Source organism: Hippopotamus amphibius, chromosome 1 (genome assembly GCF_030028045.1).
Source record: "Hippopotamus amphibius kiboko isolate mHipAmp2 chromosome 1, mHipAmp2.hap2, whole genome shotgun sequence".
Taxonomy (NCBI): Eukaryota; Metazoa; Chordata; class Mammalia; order Artiodactyla; family Hippopotamidae; genus Hippopotamus; species Hippopotamus amphibius.
In genome coordinates, this window is record NC_080186.1 from 88,024,805 (window position 1) to 88,042,892 (window position 18,088).

The 18,088-nt window shown below is 36.6% G+C and overlaps 1 protein-coding gene across 5 annotated transcripts in view; it reads right to left on the minus strand.

Moving 5' to 3' along the window:
• The window catches only part of DBT (dihydrolipoamide branched chain transacylase E2), a 34,643-nt gene that overhangs the window by 4,252 nt on the left and 12,303 nt on the right, over nucleotides 1-18,088 (minus strand). For all 5 annotated transcript variants that reach the window (XR_009053973.1, XR_009053789.1, XM_057735943.1 and 2 more), the window contains 4 exons: nucleotides 8,734-8,855; nucleotides 5,934-6,150; nucleotides 5,148-5,314; nucleotides 599-676 (listed from right to left, as the gene is read on the minus strand). Coding sequence is in view for 3 of the 5 variants with exons in the window: in XM_057735943.1 (XP_057591926.1) it covers nucleotides 599-676; nucleotides 5,148-5,314; nucleotides 5,934-6,150; nucleotides 8,734-8,855 (584 nt within the window). In the remaining 2 variants the exon portion in view is untranslated. The remainder of the gene's footprint in view (nucleotides 1-598; nucleotides 677-5,147; nucleotides 5,315-5,933; nucleotides 6,151-8,733; nucleotides 8,856-18,088) is intronic.

Genomic DNA, 18,088 nt, shown 5'->3' on the forward strand with positions numbered 1-18,088 from the left:
TGATTTTATTTATTTATTTATAAAATATTTATTTATTTACTTGTTTATCTAGCTGCACTGGGTCTTAGTTGCAGCATGTGGGGTCTTTGTTGCTGTATGCAGGATCTTCTTACCTCATGCGGGAGCTTTAGTTGCAGTATGTGGGATCTAGTTCCCTGACCAGGGATGGAATCCAGCCCCCCTACATTGGGAGCTCGGAGTCTTAACCACTGGACCACCAGGGAAGTCCCTAAATTATTTCTGTTTTAAAAACTTCAGGAATTCTATTTTGAGAGAGCTCTTCTGTTTGTGGGGAGGTTATGTAGGATGAGAAATGTCAACCATTGCCTCACAGCCGTATATTTCTATTATTTTAATGACAAAAAAACCCAAAAGGGATTAAAAATGGCAATCTGCATATCTGAACAGTATTATTAATTATTAACCAGGAAAACCAACGTCAATAGCAACAGATTTATCCTCAGTTTAACGTTTCACCCCATACTTTTATTTCTAGTCTAAAGAAGATCACTACTTGAGGTATAATAGAAGCTTCTTTAACCCACAAGCACATTCGCACTTGTATTTAAACAAGACACTTTCACAACACATAGCCAACCTTATATGTTATGTTCTGGCAGTTTTCATCCACAGAAGCATTAAGGATAGGAAACTGCAGTAATCCCAAGGAAGCAGCCTGTTTAGAGAGAGAAAATGCAACGTTAGCACTTTTAACTTGGAAAGGATAGGGGATTTGAAGCCATAAGAGGTGTTATGGATGGAAGGAGAGAACTCTTATTTAAGCTGAGTTTAGTTTCAAGACTACGTGTACAAGACTACTTGTAGTGTAGCATATTACCCCCTATGCTACTTCCCAGCAAGGGAACCAGGTTACCCTTATCATTTAAGAATAAAAGATAAAGTAGTCAGGGAGCTTGCAAACAGCAAGGAGATTTTCAAAATAACTATGCAGACTGAACAAAGTCTAAAAAATATCTAAATTCTACGTGTTTTCCTCACTTACATGTAGAGTCTTAAGATTTCTGTGAGAAGCAAACCTGAAGTTCAAAGAAATACTTTGAATTAAAAGACAGAAAGGCAGTAAGCTATTTCCCTGTGTAGAAAGAACAAGTGGTAAGGATTTGAGAGGCTAGTGTTCCACCTGGTGCCCCTGGCCAAGCGAAGGGCAGAGCTGGTGCAAACATTTACTTGAGAGTCTGTCTCCCTGAATCCATGGCATCTGTCTTTCCACTCGGCCTCCTCCTGCCTTAATCTCTCCCCTTCATTTCTCCTTTTTTCTCTTAATACCATTTCTCTTCTGTCCATGTTCAGATTTCCCTGTCTCCAAAATATTCTTTGTAGCTGTTTCTCTGCCCATCCAGAATCTAATCAAAGTTCACACCCTGCATTTGGTTGTCATGCCGTGTAGTCAGCTAAAAAAAATAGGTAAATAGGGAATTCCCTGGATGTCCAGTGGTTAGGACTCTGCGCTTTCACTGCTGTGGCCCAGGTCAATCCCTAGTCGGGGAACTAAGCTCCCGCAAGCCTTGCCACACGGTGCAGCCAGAAAGCAAGCGGGCGGCGGGGGGATAAAAATGATGAAAATTGTCCCTAAAAAGAATTTCGTCTCCCACTGCCTTCATCTTGTCCAATTAAGAGTTGTTTTTTTTAATTAATTAATTATTTATTTTTTATTGGCTGTGTTGGGTCTTCATTGCTGCACGCGGGCTTCCTCTAGCTGCGGCGAGTATGGGCTACTCTTTGTTGTGGTGCACGGGCTTCTCACTACAGTGGCTTCTCTTGTTGCAGAGCATGGGCTCTAGGCGCATGGACTCAGTAGTTGTGGCTCATAGGCTCTAGAGCACAGGCTCTGTAGTTGTGGCACACAGGCTTAGTTGCTCCACAGCCTGTGAGATCTTCCCGGACCAGGGATCGAACCTGTGTTCCCTGCATTGGCAGGTGGATTCTTAACCACTGCGACACCAGGGAAGTCCCAGAGTTCTTTATATGCATTGTGTTAAGTGTTATTTTTGTCTGTGGGTCAGTGGTCTTAGAAAAAAGAAATCATAACTAGAGAGTTAGGAAAGTTTTATTAAGCATTTGATTTGATAACTATAACTTTAATCTTCATATAAAAATCTATAGCTAAGGTTAAAGTATTATACATGAGAAACAGTATTTTGAATGTAATCCAAATTTTATAAAAGGAAAAACAAGGTGTGTGTCCACAGATAAGAGGTCATTTTTTCCCCCTGTACAAAACTCTGTAGTATTTTCCAAATGTTCTAAGATTGTATAGACTGGAAAAAATGTTATTTTGGAACAAAGCATATTAAATTTTATTTTCAAAATAAAGATTAGATATTTCATTCAGACTGGAACAATGAAGAAAATAATAAAATAAATTTAACATATTAAAAAGCTGGACTGTCCTTCCTTCAAAACAGACTTGTCACAGGAAGCAGTAAAAGAAACCCAGTCTGAAACAAGAGGTGGCACTCCCTTCTCCTCCAGGTGAACTTTTCCACCTGGGTCTTCATCTCATTCTTCCCCCATGCCCAGGCCTTGCTCTAACAATCCTTCCCATTCACACATTTTTAACTTTCCAATTTCCAGCTCTTTCCCTCAGCCTACAGGTCTGCTCAATTTTTCCTTGAGGGTGTGCAGGAGGGGAGGGGACTGATGGAACATTTCTTCAATCTACCCCAACCACCATAACCCTGATCTGTACCTATGTCTTGTCTGCCTTTTTGCATATTTTTTCAAGTTTCTCCTCTTCCTCAATTTCTTTCATTCCCCAACTACCTGCAACCAAACTTCTACCTCAACAATACTTTATTCAGTAAGTTCTGGCTGAGGCCACACATGACTTCTTCATTACCAATCCAAGAGCCTGTTCCCATCCCTTACCCAATTTAACCTCTGTAATGCATATAACAATTATCTACTTTCCTCTTAAAGCTTTTTTTCTCTTTTGGTGTGAGAGGCAGAATCAAAGGCCCCCAGTCTTTAACGCCTCCTTATCTAAGTCCTTTTGGTAGTGCTCTCACAAGCTGATCCTGAGCTTAGTCATGTGACTTGCTTTGGTCAATGAGTTAAAAACAAAATCAACTCAGCACAACTTGGGAAAAGTGCTTACATTCTGCTTCTTCTCTTCACCCCTGCCAGTACTGAGACCATGTGCAGGCTAGTATACTGGGCAGATAGGAGAGACATCCAGAAAAGAAATGAGTCCTCCTTACTAAGGCCATCCTACACCAGCTAGTCCCCAGACAATCTACCAGCTGTCTATAGACATATGAGTGAGCTCTGCTAAGATCAGCAGACTGGTCCTGCTCACCTGTAGACTCATGAGAAATAATAAATGGCTATTGTTTCAAACCATTAAATTTGGGGATGGTTTGTTATACAGCAATAAATAGTCTTTGTTTTTAAGTGACTCTTTCCTGGTTCTCCTATCATCAAACCACTGACCCCAGTCACCCTCTTCCATTGCCTCTGCCAACTCCACTTCTACCTACCCCTTAAACACTGATGTAAAACCCTTAGCCTTCTTTTCTTCTTCACACATAATTTGGGTGATCTCATCCATGTGTTTCAATTGCTGTGTCTCTGCAGATGACCTTCTATAGCTGTAATATAGTCCAGATCTCTCATTTATTGGCACCTACTACATCTCATGTTTATAGAGAATCTCTTTCCTTCTTAGGGTAGTTGTTAAAAAGATGGAGATACAGGAGAACAGCTTCTGCCTTACAAGACTCAGCATCAGTGAAAAGACAACTCAGTATAAACACTTTCAATACACTGAGATAAACTGCAATGAGAAACAAAAGGCTATTTAACTCAAACTGCGACAGTCACAGGTTTCTGTAGGAGGCTATCCTGGAACAAAATTTGGTGTTTAGGATGTACATGTATTTGATCAAGGGAGGATACGGCATTTCAGGTCGAGCTGTATATTCCAGCAACTATGCGTAGCTTAATCTGACTATAGCAGAGGGAGGGACTGTGAGGAGAAGACTGGAGAGGTGGGCAGCAGAGACTCATAGGAATATTTTTTATGCCACGTTAAGGCATTTAAAAACTATCCTGAATGCAATCCTGAAGGGGAACCATTGAAAAGAAGCAGGAAATAATACAGTGATTTGATTTATGGGGAATTAGTCTTGGTGCAGTGTGGAAAGGGCTGGTGGGAAGCCACAATGGATTTAGAGACAATAGTACGCATTTTTGAAAAAAATGGACCAGAGCGAAAACTTAGCTTTTCCACTTGTTAGATATAAATTCTTGACAAGTTTCTCGAGTGCCAATTTCCTTAAACGGAAAATGGGGATAGCGATATTTACATGTTAGCATTATTCTGATAATGAAGAGATCATGTATACAGCACACTTGGTACAGGGTTGGGCACACGGCGGCTGCTTCCTAAATGGTAGTTAGTGAGCTGCTCAAGGTCAGCTGATGGCCTTATTTTTTTTAATACCGGCACTGAGGCTTAGTACTAGAAGTGATTCCCAGAAGCCTCAATATAAGTTTGTTGAAAAGTGAAAGATCAATACCAAGCCTCACTTTTCTTCAAATCAGGACTTCGCTGGAGTGATCCTTTCAGAATTAAAGGCTTTACCTACCTGGCAGGACAACCCTCACCTACCTCAAAGAGATAAGTAGATAAAAATCTGACACAGGGACTTCCCTGGGGGTGCAGTGGTTAAGAATCCACATGCCAATGCAGGGGAAATGGGTTAGAACCCTGGTCCGGGAAGATACCACGTGCCACAGAGCAGCTAAGCCCATGTGCCACAACTACTGAGCCCACATCCTGCAACTACTGAAGCCCGAGCACCTAGAGCCTGTGTTCCGCAACAAGAAAAGCTACCACACTGAGAAGCCTGAGCACCACAATGAAGAGTAGCCCCTGCTCACCGCAACTAGAGACAGCCCGTGTGTAACAACGAAGACCCAATGCAGCCAATAAATAAATAAATAAATTTATAAAAAAAAAAAGAATCTGACACAGAAAGTTGAGTGTACCTGCACATTTTTGTAACTATGTGATATGGTGAGACATATATTTTTATTCAAACCCAAAGTTAACTCATTGCATGTATGAAAAACAAAATTTAAATGTCTTACTCAAACCTTGTTTGAAATGAATGAAATCTTACCTTTAAGAAGAAGGGCATAAAGGAGAGTTTAATTCCACGAGCAAAAGCAATAGGTTTTAATTCTTCTCGTAGCTTAACCAGTTCAGAAAGGTCAACCTCATCACAATACCCAAAATGAGGTATCTTCAGGGCTGCAGACATGGTCTTAACCATTGCTTTGTGAAAGCCTGGAAAACAATAAATATATATACATACATATATATGTGTATATATATATATATATATGTATTTTTAAAAAATTCTTAAATCCTTTAATCCCTTTAAAAACTAAAATAGGAAGTTCCCTAATGTCACTTAATCTCAATTAAACTCTTCCTCTTGGAGCTACCATCTCCATTACATAACTTGAAAGCCACTACTTTCAATGCTGGAGCATTTACTGTAGCACAATACCCAGTGTCAAGTGTGTTAATATAGCAGGTAACTGCTTTCAACACTGTGGTGTATGAAAGATTCAAAAGGATGCAAGCCATGTATTTACACAAGGGCTTTCTTTCAAAGTCACTCTTCTGGAAATTAATCATCCTAGGAGTTTGTAAATAACAAATCAGAAGTAGTTGTTTTGAAAGTTAACCAAGAAATAATGTTTAAAATATCCTAAGCAAGTCTTCAAACAGAAAAATTACCTGTACACGTTTATACTCTAAGAAACCTGCTAACACATTACTCTTCAAAAACTGTCAGTATATTTTAAAGCTTTTCCTAGAAAAGCTGTAATTTCATCATGTTGAAGTAGCCTCCCCCCAAATAAATGACACTATTACCTTACATTACTATTATTATTACCTTTTACAGGTTCTGTTCTGTCTTTGCCTGTGAATACTGGAGGTTTTGATATCGGTATAGGAATAGTTCTGTCTTTTGGTTTTGGTGGAGGTGACATAATTTCAGCTTTTGGGGAAGGAGGTAGTATAGCTCCTGTTTGCTTTTCCAAATAGTTGAGAATATCTTCTTTAAGTATTCTGCCATCTTTTCCTGAGCCAACAACTTCACTCAGCTTAACCTAAAAAATGACACATGTTAATGCTAAAAATAAAACTACCTAAAAATAAATAAATCCATCACTGAGGTCTCTAAGTGGAATTAAATGAATTGAGGGTAAAAAAGTATCTCTGCCCAATAGCCTAGTATAAGGAAACAACATTTTAATTATCTTAATAGAACACTATACATTATAAATAAAATTTTCATCATCTCAATAGAATGCTATAAACTACAGCTACTCTTTATAAGTGATCATTTGTTACTTGTGTACATACTACTCACTTGTCCATGTGGCAGCAAAGCAATATACATTGCATGGAGCTGTTTATGAAAACATATTTTTAAACAGTCAACTATTTCTAAATTTCTTGCATAATTCTTATTTGATTTTTTTCTATTCTGAAGACTACATAAGAAGAACTGAGAGTTTAAAGAAGACTTAAACACTGTACGAATGTAGACCAATGTTTCTGACCTTGGCTACTGGTAAACACGTAATAGTTAAAATAATCATCCTATAAAAGCTCTCTTGAATTATTTTTTTTCTGGTGGTTGTTTTATAAAGATCAATACAAAACATTGAAATTAATTTTACTGAGGCATACTTGGAATGTGAGTTCCTCTGCCCAAGTTAAGGGTCAAATACATAAGTTTTATGATTGCTTTCCACAGAATAAACAATAGATGATATAATTCCACTTTCTACTAGGCACTCATGACACTTTTTGGAAACATTCATGATCTGGCTTTATTTAATCACTTCCTATGTTTGGTAATAGAGAGAAAATATTTCACTAAATTGATTTCTATTTAAATAAAAAGACATAAGCTTGGATGATGTTCTCATGCATAGTGTATATTAGTTAATCTCTCAAGGTTAAGACCTGTTTCATTTGTTTTAGCGCTTCTCTAAGAATGACTTCAAAAGAATAAAGGACTTTATCACATCAAACATTTAGTTTATAACAAATGAACTCAAAGAATTTAAACAATTTTTAGGTAATTACAAACAACTGTAAGTGTCACTGGTTTTCAATTTTAGACAAATTCAATTAATTAATATACAATCTGCAAGAAAAGGCAATTTTATAAAAATAAATCTGTTATTTAATTTCTAGCAATTATACAAATGCTCTAATTACACACATCTTTAGGAAGAGGTAGGAAGGCCACATCATATATTTTTACAGGTAGTCCTTCTACATCATTTTTTTTTTAAATGGTAAAATGTTTATAGCATTCAAAGCAATATATAAGATCATTATTTCATCTGATGCCCTTAACAAGCTAGTGTTCCATATTACTATTTCTATTTTTCTATTATGCTAAATCATCTTCATGTTCGAACACATTTAATGGCTAATAAATTTTCATTAAGGGTTTATAATGTAATTTTCCTAAGCATTTCCCTTATTTTGAACACATTTTTGACTATACAAAACACTTGAAGAATATATCCTAGATTATCTCTTGGGATAGTTCCCCAATGGTAAGAAAACTAGCTGAAGAAGAATGAACATTTTAATGACTCATTACATATTCCCAAAATGTAAAATTTTCCCCCCACTGTAATTTAACTACCTCTCTCAAAAACAGACAAACAAAAACCCTGCATTGTGAGGCATAGTGGAACAAACTCAGGCTTTGGAACCAGACAGATTTGTGCTCACGTTCCCAGTTCAGCTACTTACTTGATTTTAGGCAACTTAATCAACTTCTCTGCCTTTTCTCATCTGCAAAAGGGGGATAAACCAAACCAGTTTGCAGGGCTTCTGTGAGGATTAGCGATAATGTGTGTATACTGTCTGGCTCAAAAGTGCTCAAACAATGGAGGCAACAATTGTTGAGACACTATTAATGATTAAGAGCACTGGTTTTAGAGTCACAGAGACTCACTTCAGAATCCTGGTTCCACCACTGTGTTAGCTGCGTGAACTTGGACCAGTTATCTGACCTCTCTAAGCCTTAGACGGGTCCTTTGTCTCACAGAGGTGTGAAGATTAAATGAGATAACATGTAAATTATGAGCACAATGCCTAGAACCCATCTCACTTTGGAGGTTAAGCAGCAATGACTGTCAGGTAAAAGCGAACACAAAAGGCCAGCCCCCTTGACTCAAGTCAGTACAGCTCCATGGTTTCCCCCACTTCTCTGGGATCAGGCAAACACTTGAGACCACATCCTTGCCTGGCCCATTCCCCGTCCCTTCCCTATACTGCTTCCTTCATTCCTAGTAATGATGATCACTCTCCCAAACAATCACGTGTTCCCAAACCCCTGTCTCAAGCTATGCTTCTAGGGTACCTGATCTAAGACACTAGTATCTATAAGTTCTCAATAAACGGTAGCTCTGACTGTTATTAGGCTCTCAGAAAGAATAATAAATCCACACTTCTCAATTAACATGAATAATAAGTTTACAATTTTCTTCTCATTTCTAATGAGGACTTTTATGCAACTATCACTTCTTAGTAACAGACATTTTCATGTTTCCTTTAATCCCAACTTGAGCCATCTCATCATGGGATGGCTAGGCAATTCTTCACAGGTACACATGTATACCCTCTGTGTGATCTCACACTTAAATATTAAGAAAACTTACATTGTTTTCCATTGCAAGGCGACGAACTGCAGGAGTTGCCAGTGTTTTCTGGCCCTTTATCTCTTGGTGTGTGTGTTCATCATGGGACACAGCAGGAGTTTCAACAACATCTTCTTCTGAATCTGGTAACAAGGTAAAATTTTACTCTTTGGTAGAAAATATTGAAACAATAACAACAAGCTTAGTGTCTTATATAAATAAATTCAACTTGAAGTATATAGTCAAAAAGCATGATAGATGAACTACTTCAGAATGGAAAAACACAACTTTAAAATGGAAAAACAAACAAGGGTACTAGAGTGAATAAGAGGGGTGTACTCGTATCAGGTACTGTTTAATCATTATTATTACCTGCTGGTTACTTCATTTCTGTTAAAAACCATGTAGCAGCTACAAGTTAAAAAATGAGAGTTTCTTTCAAGAATTTTAAAACACATTTGTATTGTAAACATTTTCCTAATAAATTTCTCATATATATATATGAAATAAGAATCAAACGTGAGGAAAATTACATGAATCATGTAAAATCTGTGACAATCTTAAATGCTTTCCTAAGATAATTTAGCATTTAAATTTTTTCTTTGCTTTGAATAGCTAATACTAATTTGGTTGTTTTATTCTCTAACTCTAAATTAGTGATATAAGAAAAACTATCTTTGGTTATTAGCATGTAATTTTGCAACCCCAAAAAAAGTTTTTGAGAGCATTTAACTGTCGAGGTCAAATGCTAGGAAATCTCTGTGGGAATAAATGAATTAGAGACAACCTCTGAAAATCAGCAAGAAACTGAGTTAGCTTTAACATTCAATTCTAAGCAAATAAAAATTTTCTACTGCTGGAAAACTATGGAAAAACATTCTAGTTATTCATTCCCCCTCACTAGTCTATGAATTGGACTAGTAGCGTCTCAAAGTTCTCCCATGGGTAAGGAAGAGAAAAAACAAAGAAACACTTCATATTGAATATGAAGGGTGGTAGAATATTCCACCCCAAAATGTGATTGTAGGAGTTCAGGACATGCCACCCCAAAATATGCCACTTTGGTGTACTGATCATTTTGAGCTGTAGGCACTTGAAAAACAACAAATGCGGGACTTCCCTGGTGGCTCAGTGGTTAAGAATCCGCCTGTCGATGCAGGGGACATCAGTTTGGTCCCTGGTCAGGGAAGATCCCACATGCTGTGGAGCAACTAAGCCCATGTGCCACAACTCCTGAGCCTACGTGCTGCAACTACTGAAGGCTGCTGGCCTAGAGCTTGTGCTCCACAAGAAGAGAAGCCACTGCAATGAGAAGCCCATGCACTGCAACAAAGAGCAGCCCCCACTCTCCACAACTACATAAAGCCTGTGCGCAGCAACAAAGACCCAATACAGCCGAAAACTAAATTAAAAACAACAACAACAAAAAACAAATGCAGGGAGAGACTTACTCCGAACTCTCTTCATGTACCTAAAGACATCCAAAAGGAATTCAACTCTCATAAACTCCCTCCCCAGGAGTTTCATCCGACCAGGGAAGACTGATTCATCACAGGAGAAGAGACTAGAAATCAGCAACACACCCAGACAACTTTTGTCACAAACTATCATACCTCCCATACATTTTTCTAAGAGCCAATTCATCTTTTAAAAATCATTTACTCTCCCCTAAGAGGCCTACATCTCTCCTCCCCTTTCCCTGTTAACATGGTATTTAAACCTGAATCCTAAAGCCACCTCTTTGAGTTACTCATTTTTCCTGGGTATCTCCCAGGTATACATGAGGTCTACATGTTAATAAATTTGTTTCTCTTGTTCATCTGTCATATTACAGAGGTCTCAGCTAAGAACTCAGAGGGTAGTATATATCATATACTGCACTACAAATGCAATATCTTAATCTTCACTCCAGTGTGTAAGAGTAGGTGTTATTATTCCCATTTTACAGATTTTAAAAAATGAGACTTGAGATGAAGAGATAGGTTCAAGGTCACACACCTAATAAACTGTGAAGAGCTGGGATTCAGTCCTAGGGCTGACTCAGTTTGTATGATTTCCTTTAGTTCACGGCCCTAGTAAATTTTCTTTCTTTCTAAGCTGGAATAAGACTCCTACAGCTCAAGGCATAATTTTGTTGTACTTGAGAAGCTGTGTGTATGGTCCACATCTGTTGAAGTTACTGGAGAAACTAGCAAGAAAGATTAGCATTAGAAACTAATATCCGAAGAAAAATCAAGGGGGTTCAATTATCGGGATCCCAAATATTAACTTGAATAATGCATATTTGCTGCAGTATGAGAAATGCATAAATGCCCAGGCGTATATATACAAGTTATTATATAACACTTCCAAAGAATTGTGTAATTTATTGCTACTCACCTCTCTGGAAAACATTCTATATATCACCAAGTAGTACCGCCTTTTGGAATAACTTCAGTGTAAGCATTAAGTAATAAAATAAAGATTTGCACGAAGTCACTCATATACGAATTGTAGTTGTCATGTAGTTATGGGAAGAAAGCTCTCAATCAATATTAAAATACTACCTTGCTAAGGACATCAGAAAACCAGGGATGATTTAATAGAGAATATCTAGGGGACTTCCCTGGTGGTCCAGTGGTAAAGAATCTGCCTTCCAAAGCAGGGGACAGGGGTTTGATCCTTGGGCAGGGAATTAAGATCCCACGTGCCACGGGGCAACTACTGAGCCTGCGTGCCACAACTGGAGAGCCTGCATGCCACAAACTACAGAGCCCACATACTATGGAGCCCACGGGCCACAACTAGAGAGAGAAAACTAGCATGCCACAACTAGAGAGAAGCCTGCGCACCACAACTAGAGAAAAGCTTGCAGGCCGCCATGAGAGCCCATGCGCCGTAACAAAGATCCCATCCTGCGTGCTGCAACTAAGACCCAATGCAGCCAAAAATAAGTAAATAAATAAGTAAATAAATAAATAACAGAGAATATCTACCAGAAAGCTATTTCCATGATCCAAGGGTTTCCAGTCTTTTTGTTACCTTGATCACAGAACTGACCTTAAAAGTGACCCAGTACAGAAGAAGTAAATCATAATTATAAGGATATGGAGGAAGTGTCATTTTCTAAATGTATGAGTGTGGAATGATGCCAAGATAAACAGAGTGATCAACATCAAATCACAGTTTCACACAGATACGAAAGGATATTTGGTTCAGAACCTAACAACTAGAAAAAAGATCTAGGAAGATGACCAGATCTTTTAGGCAGGAGAGAAAAGAATAGCTTCTAAATTCAACTTCGATAGCTGGTGGCCACAATAACTTCCATTAGTATTTGATTAAATAACATTAGCCCTGACTAGAGCATGCACTTTTGGAAAACAGTTACAGTTTTGGAGAAAGCTGCTGCCAGTTCAATTGTTTTTCTGCTGATGGAACAATCTGTTCCCGTTTCTGTGCCCTGTTACCTTGATGAAGTAGAGAGATTGCAAGCTGTACAACAGGGAAACCAACAAAGTCAAGATGTCCTTACTTTTCTAGTTTACCCTTTGAATCGTCAACTTAGCTATAAACTGTATGTTTAACACAGGAGGAGGCCCATATTGCTACTCACGAAATGTGGAATGCTTATTACTTTTCCCAGATTTAATTAAACATATGATTGTTCTATGCAATATGAAGAAAGTGTGGGCAGTACATCAGAGGATGACTAAAATGAAACCATGGTGATCTCTGATGTAAAACCAGAGTTTGTGTAACAGAGTGGGATCTGGCAGTAACTCCAGTCATTTTTCAACTTTCTGAAGAGTAAGTCCTAATATTTGACTCCGTCCTACTGTACTTCGCACAGATGACCAAGACAATGAGGAAATTATTAACAGTAAATTCCAGTTAGTACTTTCCTCTGAAGCTATTGGACTTATTTTCATATCATGAACTAATAAAGAGAAATCTAATATCTTATGATTGTAACCAACCAGACTTTGAAAAGCAGGAAGTTTTTTATTGTAAGTTAGAAAAAATACCTTTTCAGGATTGTTTTTGGACATGGATATGGTAAAGAAAGTAAGTTTTTGTCATGAAGACTGTCAATTTAGCATTGCTGGAATTCATCATGTCAAGAAAATTTATAATAAAACTGTATTATTTCAGATTAAATAAAACAGTAATTTGAGTTAGTAAAAATATTAAAACTGTGAGATTGCAATGGGAAATTATTTTTGAGATACCAAAGTACTCAAAGGTTTTTGAAATAGTTTGTTTTCATAAAAAGCTTTAAACTTTTCCTCCCTGCAAAACTTCTCAGGAAGACCTTTCTTCATAGCACAAATATAAACTTTAATTTAGTTTCTGCCCAAATGATCATAAATTGAGAATTAACGACACCTAAACCAATGAGATTGCATAGCATTTTCTTTCTCACTTCAAATTACTGAAAGAGCTAATTCAATTGACTCAATCTACAATTAGCTACACAAAATAAGGTTGTAGTACCATTTACTGAACACTTTATTATGCCCAGGCACTGTACTACACAATTTATGTTATTTAGTGTAATTTAATTAAATGACATGCTATGTTGTTGGAATGGTTTTATGTCAAAGAGCTTTTCTTTAACTCTAAAATGCTGTATTATCCTGGCAAACATTTTAATACTATGGACTCTACAGAACATCTAACCTGTGTTGTTACAGCAGAATGTATGCATATGCACAGTGTTAGGAACGTAGTCCCAGTGTTCTGGATGAATAATGGAGCTGATACCCCCCTCTCTGAATACAATTTTCAGCGTAACAAAGTGGTTAGGAACATGGGTTTTAGAATTAAACAGAGCTGGGGTCAAATCATAGCTCTACCAATTACTAGCTCTATGGCCACAGGCAACTTACTAAACCTCTGTGGGTCTCAATGTTGCATGTGTCAAATGTGGATAATAATCTATATGATTTAATGAGGTAATGTATATATAGCATTAGCACAGAGAAAGCATTCAAACAATGATAGATGTCCATGTTAAAGGGTAAATGCAATATAATGGTAGAATAATATTAGTTTTATAAAGTATTCTGCTATATCTTGTGTCCCTTCCTCTCTTCCCTTAGTATTTCCCCATGGTGGCAAGCCTCTTCAATTAGAGCTAATTAGGTATAGGAACGCTTCACTTGTTTGATGGTCAAGCATTCTGGCAACTTAATCTTGTACACAGCTGCAGGCACAGAACACCTAAAACAGCGCCATGCAACCTCAGCATTAAAATCATGCACTTGCTCCAGAGAAAAGGCCTTTATTTAGACTCTCAATCACATCCTATTTTCTCTTCTTAGCACGTACTTCTTAACAATTTGGTTGTCTGTGTTGCCAGAAAGTTGGGAAGGAGCATGATGGCCTGGCACAATGACAATGCTAAGAAAAAAGGCTGAAAAAACAAAAATCAGATGCAGAATTGTGTTTTTCCCAGAACAATGAATGTTCATTAACATGCCTTTGCATAATTAAAAAAGATTTTAGGTTACACTCAATATTCTCACTTTAAGAAGGAGTAAAATATGTAGTTTTTTTAAAAAAATAAAACTAATGATTCCCATTAAATAAATGGTTGTGAAAAGTTTTGGTTCAAAAAGCTTTAGTCATTTAGAAAAGTGAGGAGTGAGGAGTCATCTTACTTTTTAAAATAGAGGTTAGAGAAAGCCAGATTACCTGTAAAGAGAACTCACGGCAATATTCTCAAAACTGAGTTTATAGTAGACAACATACTGAGACATGGATTAGCTTTGATATAATTTTGATAATGTTAAGTAACTAAATTTCAATTTGTAATATTTTTTTTTTTTTTTTTAAAACAACATAAATGAGTCTCATAAGCTCTTTTCAAGTAGAGTCTACCTACAGTCAGAGCACTCAGAGACAGGACTTGGAGGTCACAAATACATTTTCCCTCATCAAAATTATCATGACACTCCAGTCTTGAAAAGCAGGCTACAACAGCATGTTACAAAAACAGTACTATAGAATATTGTTTAAGCAAGCATTAAAAGACAGGATTTAATTTCCAATACTACTATTAAGATGTCTAGTCTTGATCCCTTACACTCTTGATGGTTCTATGCTATAATTATTTTCTACCTGTAAAATGGACATAATGTATCTTATACTTCTAAAAGACTTTTCTTTAGGTAATTTTCTATTCACAGTATAATTGGTTTTCTTGGCACTAAAACAAGGAACAATATAAACAAATTCAGTATTACTACAAATTCTTATTTAAGACAAGGTACACAAAATATTTAGAAACCTTTCCTATTTCCAGAATTAAAAGAGGCACATATAAATTTCTTAGTAAATTGAATCTACTGTTCTATAGGCTTGCTTATTTCACATATAGGTTTATGCTTCATAGTTATTCTTACAATAAAAAACAAGAAAAATTACAAGAAAAAATAAATGTAAAAGCAAAAAGGTACACACACAAAACAAAACTAGCATGCAAGGCAATTATTCAGAATACACTCTGAATAGCAAATGAAATAGAATAGCTAGCAATGATCAGTTCTCTACGAGGAAAATTATCAGATAATTCTCACTCTGAACATAACCTACCCAATCCCATTAAGTTTTTACACACATATAATAAACTGCACATACATAAAATATAAAATTTGGTAAGTGTCAAAATATGTATATACCCATAACCATCACCAAAATCAAGAGAATGGACATATCCATCACCCCCAGATTTCTTTATACTCCTTGGTAATTCCTCCTTCTTAACATTTTGCCTCCCTACCCCACCAGCAGGCAACCACTAATGTGTCTGTTGTCATTACAGATTACTTTGCATTTTCTAAAATTTTACATACATATAATCATGTAGCATGTTCTCTTTTATGTCTGGCTTCTTTGACTCAGCATAATTTTTCAAGATTCATCCATGTTGTACAGGAAATTAATTTTTGTTAAAAAATTATCTAGAAAAAACACATCCCTCTCCTGAAAAAGTTCTATGATTTTATAATTTGCTATATTAAGACTTATTAAGTTGGATTTCATTGGCAATGGCAAAAGAAACTCTAAAAATAATAGCAAACAATAAAAAACCCCACGAATCTCGATTGTTCACTTGTTCATATACAGTCAGCCCTGGGAATCCACAGGTTCTATATTCATGGATTCAACCAACTGCTGATTGAAAATATACAGGAAAAAATTCCAGAAAGTTCCAAATAGCAAATTTGAATTTGCTGTACACCAGCAACTATTTACATAGCATTTACATTGTATTAGGTATCATAAGTAACCTAGAGATGACTTAAAGTATAGGGGGAAGATATATGTAGGTTATATGCAAATACTACACCATTTTATACAAGGGACTTGAGCATTCGCAGATTTGGGTGTCCGTGTGTGTGTATCCCTGCATGTGTGTGTGTATGTGTGTGTGTGTGTGTGTGTGTCCTGGAAGCAATGCTTTGCAAATACCAAGGGATGACTATAATTTGCTTTTGTGGATGGCCTAGATAGGTATCTAATCTGGTCTACAGCACGTGACTGGGTATTCTAATTTACTGACATCCACAGTAATGTTCAGCATCTCTGCTTGTCTCAGTTTATACCAAGAGCATAATTCTTTCCTTTCTAGGTCTTAACTGAATGAAAAAAAAAAAAAATCTATACCTATTATCTTGCTAATCCATCAAATTAATACTGTGTTTATTTCAGGTAATTTTTAAAGGTAAATTCTTTTTTGTTTTTAATATTCCTAAATCATGCCTTTCAATTGAAATTTGGAATCAGATAATAGGAAGCACCTCTAGTGCCCAGATTATGATCTCTTATTCATTCCACATTAAAAGGAACAAGAGCCCCAGAAGGAATGGATAATTCCAGGTCTGGGCAGGAAAAGTATCAGTACAAGGTGAGTCCCAGATCATCGTCTTGTGCCAAAAGCAAGGAAGCTTTTGAAAATGAACAGGGTCGTGTTAAAAGAATACACAGAAGCCACCTTGAAATGGTCACCACTATAAATGATTTGAGCATTAAAAAGAATGATTATAGTAAACACATCAAGTCAACTGAAATACAAACAGAGAAAGCTGGAAAAATTAATATCACCATCTGAAGGGCCTATTAAAGCAACTCCTTATTTTGATAATTGGTAAAGACTGAAATGTCTTTCCAGTAGGAATGATATCTCATAGTAACTAATAGCCCCAATTGATGAAGGAAGGGATAACTCCACTTCACAGAATAATGCCAGCTAATAACGTTAAAGGAATCCAAAAATCATCATTCTACAACCACTAAAACAATTGTTGATTAGACAAAGATTCTCAAATGAAATTATAAACTACTTATGTAGTGCCAAAGCAATACCACATTGATATCTTTCAGGTGCAAAGAGAAAAACATAACTGTACGATGAAAGGGCAAGGGTATGGTTATCCTAATTCCGTGTTTAAACTTAGCATGACTACAGCAGGTCATCCAGATGTTATTTGTGTCCTGATATGGAGAAATATGAAGTACATAATATTATCCATGATGTAGATTCTAGCCAAAATATTTAACTAGAACCTAGCCTTTAAAACTTACTTCCAGTTTACAGGAAATATAAAGAATGGAGGAACAAGTCAAACACCACCAGGAAGAAGCAATAAGACAAGTCCAAAAGATGTGACATTCTGCAAAACAAATGGTACCATCTCTTCAGCAAGTCCGTGTCATGTGGGGAAATAGAAGCCAGATTGAAAGAGACCAGGTGCAATGTATAGTCCTGTACTAGTCCCTAGCTTGAACAAACCAATTGAAATTTCAAGGACATTTTGGTGGCAACTGGGGAAATTTAAATATGGTGTGATTACCAGATAAAATGAAAACATATCATCATGAAAACATGTAGAGTCAATAACTAAGCAAACACATTAGAATACACCAAATACAAGTCTGGTTAAAAAATAACAATATCCACATATATGTGCCTAGAAAAATGTCTGGAATGACATACACTAATGTATTAAGAGTGGTGATTAATGAGTAGTAGGAATGTGTTTTCATTTTCTTAATTTTGGTTTGCATTTTATAACTTTCTACAATGCACATACCCTGTTCTTATAATAGAATTTAAACAAATAATAGGAAGGCTTCAGCAAGTTATCTTCCAGCTTTTGGAGGCAACATGTTATAGTTGAAAATATTCTAGACAAAGACTCAGGACATCCAAGTTCTAAATTTGGCTTTGTTGTTGCCATTGGGCAAATCACCCAATGATTCCTCTTCCGTTAAACTGGAATACCTCATGAATGAGAATAAATAAAATATAAAGTGTGAAACATTTTATAAACTGCAAAGTGTGACTATGATATTAGTTATTATATTATTGTACAGACTGCAGGACTAA